This window comes from Pygocentrus nattereri, chromosome 12 (genome assembly GCF_015220715.1).
Source record: "Pygocentrus nattereri isolate fPygNat1 chromosome 12, fPygNat1.pri, whole genome shotgun sequence".
NCBI classification, from domain to species: domain Eukaryota; kingdom Metazoa; phylum Chordata; class Actinopteri; order Characiformes; family Serrasalmidae; genus Pygocentrus; species Pygocentrus nattereri.
The window spans coordinates 31,740,250-31,751,064 of NC_051222.1; the positions used below are offsets into that span (position 1 = coordinate 31,740,250).

Genomic DNA, 10,815 nt, shown 5'->3' on the forward strand with positions numbered 1-10,815 from the left:
CTGAATTTCACGTTCCTCAGTGTGAAGTTTATTATTGTTTATTCAGTGCTGAGCAGGATGTTTACCTTAAATACATTTTTATTCGGATAATGAAAAAAGCTGGAGGACTGTGAATGTTTGTGGGAGGGGATGTTCCTCAGCTCATCCTGGCTTTGTGCGTTCATAAGTATATTTACAGTAAACACGAATCATCTTCTCCTCAGCACTCTGGGCCGGATAAATGCACCAGCAACAACATGTAACCAACTGCACACATACACTACATTCCCAAAAGCATTCACTCATCCAGGTCATTGAATTCAGGTGTTCCAATCACTGTTTGTACCTTATTTGCAAAATAAAAAATATATAGAAATTTTGCGTAGAATGACGCGCAATACAGCGCAGCCAATCAGAACAGGGGTAATTCACAACCAGCCTTAAAGGCACAGTAACAAAGCAGCTTAATTTTAAGGGATAAAGAAGGTCACGCGAACATGAACTGGGACTGTTTTTGGTCCATAAAGCCAGACTGACGTTATAATTTTGAAGGGAAAAAAATAGAACAAGAAAAATGCCGACTATGGGCCCTTTAAACTGGATGCAGGTGGGATTTCCCCGAAAACGGGTGGGAATAATAAAAAAAACAGTAGGGCGTTCCCTGCTTTATCCTCCGTGTGAAGTCCTCTAATCGTCACCTGACGTTCCGCCTCATGCTCCGGCGGCTCTCCTCTCTTCCTTCTCGCTCTTCTCATGTCTTTAATTTCATTTTCTCTTCCACATGGCGGAGCTTAGAGCGCGAGAGGACGGGGTGAGTATTATTTTCATACCGAGCAACGAGTTTTTTTTTTCGGGGCGACTTCAGCGGTTTAACTTCGGTTCTCCCATTAAAACAAGCAAACAGGACGTCGCGTGGAGAAAATAGCGTCTTTGTTGTGATAGAGACGAGCAGAGAGGGCGGAATACACGCCGGGCTGATGGTCGTCTCGGCTCTGATGTCCTGTCATCTGCGTTTCACCGAGTTGAAGTTAGCCTCTCACTCGAATTTTCCGTTCCACCTTAAATGCGGCAGCAGTTACGTTCTGGCGCCTCGGGCCTCAGGGAGCAGAGCGTCGCTGCTGCACCATTTAAGGTGGAGCGGAAAGTTCGAATGGGTAGCTAACTGAAGAGAGCTTGTGCTTCGTCTCACTCTTCATTTGCTCTGTCCACAGAGGCCAGGAACGCCTGGGAAAAGGCTGGACAGCTCGTTTGGGGACTCCATGCTTGTTTCCCCCAGCAAAGATGAGCAACAGCTGCTGGTAAAGTATATAATGTGTGTGTTTGTGTCTGTGTTTGTGTGTGTCTGTGTTTGTGTGTGTCTGTGTTTGTGTGTGTATGTGTGTGTGTATGTGTTTGTGTGTGTGTGTGTGTGTGTATGTGTGTGTGTGTGTATGTGTTTGTGTGTGTGTGTGTGTGTGTGTGTGTGTGTGTGTATGTGTTTGTGTGTGTGTTTGTGTGTGTCTGTGTTTGTGTGTGTATGTGTGTGTGTATGTGTTTGTGTGTGTGTGTGTGTATGTGTTTGTGTGTGTGTTTGTGTGTGTATGTGTGTGTGTGTGTGTTTGTGTGTGTGTGTGTATGTGTGTGTGTTTGTATGTGTTTGTGTGTGTGTATGTCTGTGTGTGTGTATGTCTGTGTGTGTGTGTGTGTGTGTGTGTGTGTGTGGTGTTTGTAGTTGACATATTAAAGTCAACCTGAAACAAAAAATTGACCCTTTTCACTCTACTAGTTCGTGTCCTCTGCTCTTATTCGGCTCAGATCATTATTTTATATCATTTAAAAGACAAAAGTCCTGTTTTTCTTTTTTTTTTTTTCAAAAACTTTTTATTAGGAGAAAGTGAAAGTAAGCCCAATACAACATCACGTTTATATACAGAATACCTTCACAACTTTCCCCATTTTTCCACCACACATCAACCAGGTTTTATAATAGAACCCACACTGCGAATAGCGATAGCTACAGAAAGGCCACGACACTTGTATGGAAACACACATTTAACCAGGTAATACTTTTAGGTTTATCTGTACACCCTCTTTGTCTGTACCTTATTTTCTCTAATTAAAAAAAAAAAGCATGACATCCCTCAGCCAGCAAGAAATAGAAGGGGGCTTGGTAGATTTCCATAGTAACAATAAGCAGCGTCTTGCCAATAAGGATGTAAAAGCTATAGTGCCGCTTTGCGTAGTGCCAAGTGCGAGAGAGCGGTCTGAAACCCCAAATATAGCAATTAGTGCACAAGCTTGTACCTGAACTCCAAGAACAGTGGACATTATAGTAAAATAACCTGTCCAAAAACCTTTTAGTGCAGGACAAAGAAAAAACATGTGGCTAAGGTCACAGGGGGAACCATAGCATCTATCACACACATCTTTCACTTCTGGATACAATTTAGAAAGCCTAGATTTAGAGAAGTGTGCCCTGTATAACACCTTAAACTGAATTAATCCAAGTCGTGCACAAGACGTAGTAGAGCGTATACCATCCACGGCCTGTTCCCAAATGCCTTCTTCCATTTGAATTCCTAGTTCCTCCTCCCATTTACCCTTCAATTTTAGATCAGAGTGATCACTAACAGACAATGAGATTATACAATTTCGAGATAACTGCTCTATGATGCGGAACCATTGAAAGCATGGTTTCCCAACACTGTACTAGAGGTAATGAAGGAAAACTAGGAAGACATTTAGCCACAAAATTGCGAACTTGAAAATAGCGGAATAGATGAGTGCCAGGAAGGCCATGTCGGGAGGACAAATTAGCAAAACTGTCAAAGACACCGTCTACATACAAGTGTTTGCATTGCGTAATACCTTTATCAGCCCATAGTGAAAACAAATGATTGTTATTTAAAGGACTCCGAATTAAATTTAAAATGTCGCCTGAATTGATACCAAATTTTTAGTGTGTTAAGAACCACCTGATTATCTGTGTACAGAGAAGGCTTTGTGGGCAAAGAGGAATAAAGTAGAGCAGATAGAGAAGAACCTTCACACGATGAACTTTCTATTTTACTTGTTTTTCTTTTAATATTACATCAGAATGTAATGATTTTTGCCCTGCCTCTAAAACATCTCTTGTAAAACCACTATATAACATCATAATTAATAAAAATAATCGCCAAAAAAAAAAAACATTAAACCGTGACAGGAATTTGCTGTTTTCTGACCGTGCTAACAGCTAATTACCAATGATCCAACGTTTTTGGCTGATCTGGATTAAAGACAGAGATTTGAAGCTTATAAAAGTTTTATTTGACACGTTTTAACATATATTTTACCTTATGCCTGTCATTTTCACAGTGATTGTTTCAGTAAAGAGCCCTGGCGGCTGTTGCTTTCCGTTCCTAGCAGCTAACTGAAACCTTGTTACGCTAGCATTTGTAGGCGTAGTTAGTCAGTAATGTAACTTCCAGAAGGTCTAGAGTGACATTTTTTCCTTGAAATTATTCTCGTTGTAAATCGAAACAAGATTGGTTGATTCCACTGTCAGTGCCTCATTGCGTTTGTAGTTAATCTGACATGTAAGGCCTTCAGTTCAGCTCCTGAAGTCCTAACCAATGGGAGAGCTCGCTCGTCTGTATCTGCCTAGATACCGCAGAGAAAAAACCCCTGATTGGACAGTTTTCCGTTGGCTGTTTCAAGACTTTAAATCTCTTGTTTCCAATCAAAACTGAGTTAAGAGCATTACTGCCGTATGAGTTTAAATACAATAAGCGTGATGATTTTGCTAAATAGTAAGAAACCAAATGTATAGACATGCATTTTTTCATTTAACAGAAATATTTAGGCCTTCTCTGAAGGTCCTGTGAGGGTCCCCCTCTGCCGCAAAGACAGGAAAACTAACTAGTGTATGTGTTGTTGGACAGGCAGTGCCGTTCTGCGGCAGTATAAAGGGTGGGATGCGACCAGGGAAGAAGATCACCATCATGGGCATTGTGGATCCAGAACCAGACAGGTGAGACTCGCGTGCTCCCGCAGAGCTCATCACAAGGCATGGGGATGTCACACCCAGACAGCTGATGTTATCTTTATACGGCAGATATTTTTACTCGTCTTCGGTTCTGTGATTTGGATCTTTCTGTTTGACAGTGCTGTCGCTGGAATGTCTGTGATCTCCCAGATCCTTCCGATATAAACAACACATATGTAACACAGGGTTTCATTAATGCTGTTAGGCATGTGATTTGAAAGGGTATGTCTGCATAAGTCAGCCATTGAGATGGAAACAAACATTAGCCTTATTAAGAATAAGACTAATAATCAGACTGATAGCTCAGCCGGAATAGACTAGTCAGATTGAGGCCATTCGGGGTAAATAAGTAATCTGTTAAATAGGAGAACAGTATCTGTGTAAGCGCCTGTATCTGATTACATTCCCTGTCGGAAAGTTTAAGTCTGTTCTGCATGTGCGTCGCGTCACAATGAAAGTTTATAACCTTCAGCGCAGAAACGGGTCTGCAGAGGAGATGCAGTTCATGCTCTGAGCTTTAAAAGACGGCGGTGGGACGGACGTCCAGCTTATGTGTCTCAGAACACGACGTCTTCCTCTCGGCCTTCTTTAATGAGGACATGCGAAGGACGTTTTCCTGAGTCTGACATCATTTTAAAGCAGTTAAAAACACAAGCACTGCTCACTGCTGCTCATCTCACTGTGACTGGACTCATGTGATGCTCCTTATCTACACATGCATGTAATTTAGGATCTGACTACTTGTAGTGAGCATGTAAACGGAGATTTTCCATCAGATTGTTGAGTAGACTGAGAATTTAAACACCTCAGTCTTAATCAATAATCACAATAACACAAATATAGACATTTTATTTATTATCCAAAACCACTGGTGAACCTACACGAGTCTAATGAGTTTTTGTATGGAATGCTGATGTTGGTGAATTCCCGATACCAGTAACCGGAAATTGTATGTAATTTTGCATTTGCATTATAAAGTTCTCACTATTGTTACTTTATTAAGTGCAGTGGGAGTAAGTTACAAAGCTACAGATGCTAACTGCTAATGCTAAATGACTCATATTCTTTAGGCTGTATTGAGTTAATGATGGATTAGATTAGTAGATGTATAATTGAACATTTTTTTCCAAACTGTCTTTCTATTTTTTCCCAGAAACAGAAGTTATCGGTTGTAACTCCAGTATTCCAGCTGCTTCTCTTTTACTGGCAACATTAACCTATGATTGTTACATTTTCACGTTTATTCAAATGAGAAATCATTTGCTGTTTTTTTGCATTTGCATCGCAATTCTTTGAACTAAGAGTGATTCTGATCTACTGGTCTTGGTGCACTCTCTCCTCTGATTGCTCAGTTTTGACATCAGCCTGACGTGTGGCTGTGGTGATGTGGCTCTGGAGCTCAGTGCGAGGTTTGAGGAGAAGCAGCTGCTGAGAAACGCTCACGTCTCAGGCTCTTGGGGGGAGGAGGAAACCGCCATTTCGTACTTTCCCTTCATCCCACACCAGCCATTCAGGGTAAATATACCATCGACATCACGTCTGTGAAGGTTTTCAATTGAACAGGTCGCTGAACTCTGGTAGCAGTAAGTCAGGGCGACCGGATTCATGGATAAAACTTGGAAGACATTTCACAGCTTTTCAGAGGAGCTTCACGAAGGGAGTTTAGTAAAAATGTGAAAAATTGTAACTTTACAAGAGTTCAGTTTGATCCGAATAATTTCGTATTAGTTGAATGAAGACAATAAAAACAACACACTTACTTACTTACTTGTTTGTTTGTTTGTTTGTTTTTTATTCATACATACAACTTGAGAATTTCATATTGGCCAGAAACTTGTGCATACGCTGTTGAGTAATGTAATCAATTCTAACATTCTACAGTCCATCAAGCTGCACCTCCACCTTCCAATCAAACCTTTTTTACATTTTTATTGTAATCACTTTTTAATAATGTGACTTGTGTAATGTTGGATACATTACTGACATAATTTCTTCTGTTGTGTCCAGTTGGAGATCCACTGTGAGCACCAGAGCTTTCGTATATTCGTCGATGGTCAGCCTCTTTTTGACTTCTATCACCGTGTCCGCTCTCTGCTGGCCATCGACACCATTCAGATCAGCGGCAGCCTGACCATCACCAAACTCAACTGAGGAGAAAAAACCCATCAGCATTTCGCTCACCAGCCTGAACAACAGTGCACTACAAAGCACACTGGGCCTTTGTCAGTCTAAAGTTGTGCACTGTCAGCCTCTGTTATACAGCTACAAACAGCTCTACAATCTCTAGGGTTCCAGAACTCTCAGAAAGACAGCTCTAGAATATGTATAAAGAGAGGTCTACAGCTGTCACAGTGTTAGTTCTAGAATCTCTAGAGTGCCACAATTCCCAGAAAGCTAGTTCTAGAATCTCTAGAGTTGCAATGCTCTTAGAAGACCATCTATAGAATTTCTAGAGCCTGTTCTAGAATCTCTTGAGTTCCATAACTCTTAAAGAGCCAGTTCTAGAACTCTGAGCTGGAGTTCTACAACTCTAGATTGAATGCAAGACAGAACCTAGAGATCTCTAGAATGTCTAGAAATCTAGAACACTCAGAGAGCCTAGAACTTTAGAAACCCATATCTGGAATCTCTGTTTTTTTTCAGAGAGCCAGTACTAGATTCTCTAGAGTTCTGAATATTTTAGAATTCTGAACTGTAATTCTAGAATGCTAGATTGAATTTAAGACAGAACCTAGAAATCTCTAGAATGTCTAGAACTTCAGAAATCCATATTTGGATTCTCTAAATTTCTACTAGATTCTACTAGATTCTCTAGATTTCCTAATTGGAATTCTGCATCTCCAGGTTGAGTTTAGGACACACTGTTTCTACCACCTGACTTTGTTTAGTCTTTAGTTGAAAGTTAATTATAATCAGAATGTAAGAGGGATGGATTAGAACTAAGGCTGCAGGACATGGACAAAATACTAGTATTGCGATTATATTGGTGCACATTCAGGTTGTGATTGTTAGAAAATAGTTTATTTGTAAATTGAATTAGCTGATTGACCAAAATTGTACTTTTGTTGGATCCTGTGAGTATTTATGATTCATCAAAACACCATAGAAACTCATCTGGTGTGGGGCTTAAATGTCTTGAAGGTGAAGCCAAGTTTTGACACGTCCAGATATTGTTCTGTCTTTGCTCCAAACACAAATGGAGCAATCCATAGCAACTGTTGCTCGATTGGACAAGCTTTACACAACATTGGCAAAAATCCTGTTCAATCCAATGGGAAAAATTAATCTGAACATGTGCCGGTCATTAAAAACGCATGTTGATGCATAGTGTAAACTGGTCCAGTATTATGTAGCGACTCTAAACCTGCCTTGCGGGGCCAAATGTGATCTCAACAAGATCGTCTGGAGACAGACATGAGAAATAAATGCTGGTATGAACTATTATTATGGGAACAAGCTTCGTGTAAAATTTCTAAACCAGTCCCTCAGCTTGTGAAGTATGGGGCGATGATGCGCTCTTCAACATTGTCCAACAAGCAACAAGCCTGCTGTTACCCCATGAATGGGTAACACTCTATTTTGATGGTCCACTTTAGATGCTTGGTTGATTCTCAGTCTGTCTTCGACTAATATTCAACAAAACATCTGTTAAATGCAACAGAACTAGAGGTTGAGTGTTAGATTTAGATTTAACAGAATCTAACCATAGGCCAAGGATTGGCAGCCCAGGTGTGAAGAATAGCCATTTTGTTCTTTCAACAAGAATCATTTCTCCTTGGGAGCCGCAATATTTTATATCCATTTTATTGAAGTAATGTTTTACCATCTTGACTGAAATATTTCTTAATATGTGCCAGCTAATGTCCTAGTGTAGACTAAAAAATATAAACGATAACGCAGACTTACTTTGCTCTGCTTTAAGCTCAGCTATAGTCGCTTTTCTCGCATCTCCAGCAGGAAACGTTTCCTCAAAAGCAGAATAGTTTCTTGTAAAATGTCTCTCAGCGTTCGCCTCAGCTGGTTTCCTGGTATGTTTAAACTCTCAACCACTAAAAAGTCGCGGGGCTGAAGTCAGCTGCTCATCCGCCAGCTTCTTTTTCTAGTTGTCCCGTTTCACCTTAAATGGCGCCAGAGCCATCAGAATGTAACTGCTGCACAATTTAAGGTGGAACGAGAAAATTGGAACCAAAGGCTGGTGAACGAAGCTTCGCGACTTTTTGGTGGTTGACAGTTTAAACATATCAGGAAAAAGCTGAGTACTTATAAATGAAAATAAGTCCATTCATCTCTAAATTATCGATGCCCGTCTTAAATCTCTCTTTTGCTGGTCCGTTAGCTACAAGCTAGACGAGACTGTTGTCTGCATTGCTACGGGGATCAGCATGATAACTGTATCATAATCCTGTATTGCCTCCACACACCCAGTCTCGCCACCGGGCTTATTATTTTGATGTTCTGTTTTAAAACATTTGGCTATGAAAAGGCACAAATACAAACTTTTCACCTGGAAAAATGTATGTAAGGTGTGCAGTTGGACCTTAAGACCACTTGAGGGTACATTTACATCGTTTGTTCTTTTATTTCTAACCGTGTCGGCGGGCTTGTTTTTTGCTTGCATTACCGAATGTACTCTGGACAGGAACAGAGCAGGGATGGGAGGAGTTTGTTAGCTGTGGGTTTTACTGCAGTCCAGTCCCGAAAGCTTAACAAGTTCTCCTCAGACACATGCTCTCGTTCTGAGATCACGTCTGGCCCCACTAGACCACTCCAAACCAAGATCGCTACTGTTTCCCATTAGGCGGAATGAGATGTTTTGCCAGTGTTTTCTCTTGTACCACTTAGCAACCATTGCCATAGCCATTGCTATGATAAAGCTCATTTGAGGGCGGAGCATGGATGGATCAATTCCGTGTAGATCGGAATGTTCAGCCACTGGTCCACCTTCATCCAGGAAACGACTGATCTAACACACTTCCCAGAGCCTGACAGTAATAATACGACTAGTTCACTAATTTAAGGAGTAGATGCTCAGGAACACGACAGATGTATTTATTTCTCTAACATACTGTAAATGTCTTACTGTACATAGAGCTGCGTGTGGGACTACATGAGTGTAATATATGGTGACGTGCAAATTGTGCCAGGCATTCCGGATACTGTATACGCGTGTGAGGAAAATGGTGATGTTGGACTGTAGTGGTATTTTTTGGCGTGCTGGATAAACCATATAGAAATGTAAAGATCAGCGCTTCGTACTGTTATTAGGGAAGGACACGGGCCTTTAAAACATTAAACGAATGTATTGAGCGTTTTCGTACTGTAACTTAGGGAAGCATCCAGGACATTAAAATTTAACGAGCCTTTCCTCTTCATTTTTATTAACTATGGCAATATGTTGGACCAGCAACTGCAGATGGTGGATTAATGCAATGGAATTATTTTGATATTTTTGTTTTGTGATTTTCGTTTACTGGCCATTCAGTATTCAGAATGTTTAATTATCTTGTAATCACTGATTAATTAAAGATTTCTAATCAACGCTGTGGTCATATTGGGGAATTCTATGGATGAAAACCAAAAACAATCCCAACTTAAATCGTTTTTCAGCTTTCATGCATACACAAACATTATTCAAACGGCAAATTGTAGGTGGTGCAGTGGGTAGCACTATCGCTTCCCAGCAAGAAAGGCCTGGGTTCGATTCCCCGACTGGGTAACCAGGTGTCTGCATGGTCTCCCTGTGCCTGTGTGAGTTTCCTCTGGGTGGAAACCGGTTGGACACACTAAAACACACCACCCTAGCTGTGTGTGCATCTGTCTTCCCGCCCTGTGATGGACTGGCGACCTGTCCAGGGGGTATCCTGCCTTCCGCCCAATGAACACTGGGATAGGCTCCGGTTTTTATGCTAAACAAAACTAGCATGCCGCTACTACTCCTGCCTGGGCTTTCAGAACAGGCCTGTATTCGACCGTAAGCCTGTTCTAGAGGCCGAGGTTTCAGATTTAATCCCTCTAAAAATATTTTACTCCATGCCACATTCCTGGCTGGATTAAAGCCGGCTCTTTTTCCGTGGTCCGATAAGGCGGTCGCTGTTTCAGTGGGTGAAACCACACTGGAGATGGCTCCTGTAATCCATGGACGGTGTTAATTCCAGTGAACACGGCACGTTTTTCTCTCGTAGTTTAAAGGGGACTTTTGAACATCTGGATACATGTCATTCAGAGTGGTTTGATATGAAATCAGCTGTTCACAGTGGTGGTGATAGGAACCAGACGTCTGTGCCTTTAAAGAAAGTTATTGCATGAAATGGTTATGAACACAGATTTTTAAATTTTAAATAAAAAATTTTATGTTTCATAGTTTTGAGAAGGTTTTGGCCTAAAACATGTTTTTCTTTAATTCACTTGTGGCAGAAACATCATTGTAAGGTAAAACATTCGCCACAGAAAACTTAGTTTTTTGCATTTTCCACTATTTCCAGCAAGTACAAAACACAGAAGACGTGTAGGTTCACTGGTGTTTTTGGATAGTAAATATAGCAGTTATATTTGTGTGTGTGTGTGTGTGTGTGTGTGTGTGTGTGTGTGTGTGTGTGTGCCAGTATTTTCCACCAACTTTATTTCTTCTGATAAGCATACGGTTCATAGCTGCACTGTGGCTTTGCTTGGTCTACACAGGCCCTATTATCTCTTTCCTATGTTCCTATGAATGTCCTTATCTTTCTGCTGCTGACGTCCTCCCAGTGTCTTTCCTATAGAACTGGGCTGTCCAAAGTAGAGCCGGTGGGCCAAAGTTGGCCTGCAAGTTGGCTCACCAGACAGTTGCCTTA

At 41.1% G+C, this 10,815-nt stretch overlaps 1 protein-coding gene across 1 annotated transcript; it reads left to right on the plus strand.

Moving 5' to 3' along the window:
* Positions 1–647: 647 nt before the first annotated feature.
* On the plus strand, positions 648–9,523 carry lgalsla (lectin, galactoside-binding-like a). Its single transcript, XM_017712813.2, has 5 exons — positions 648–790; positions 1,191–1,277; positions 3,882–3,970; positions 5,338–5,500; positions 5,993–9,523. The coding sequence occupies exons 1-5, from the start codon at positions 761–763 to the stop codon at positions 6,134–6,136; spliced, it is 513 nt and encodes a 170-aa protein (XP_017568302.1). The 5' UTR covers positions 648–760; the 3' UTR covers positions 6,137–9,523.
* Positions 9,524–10,815: the final 1,292 nt, after the last annotated feature.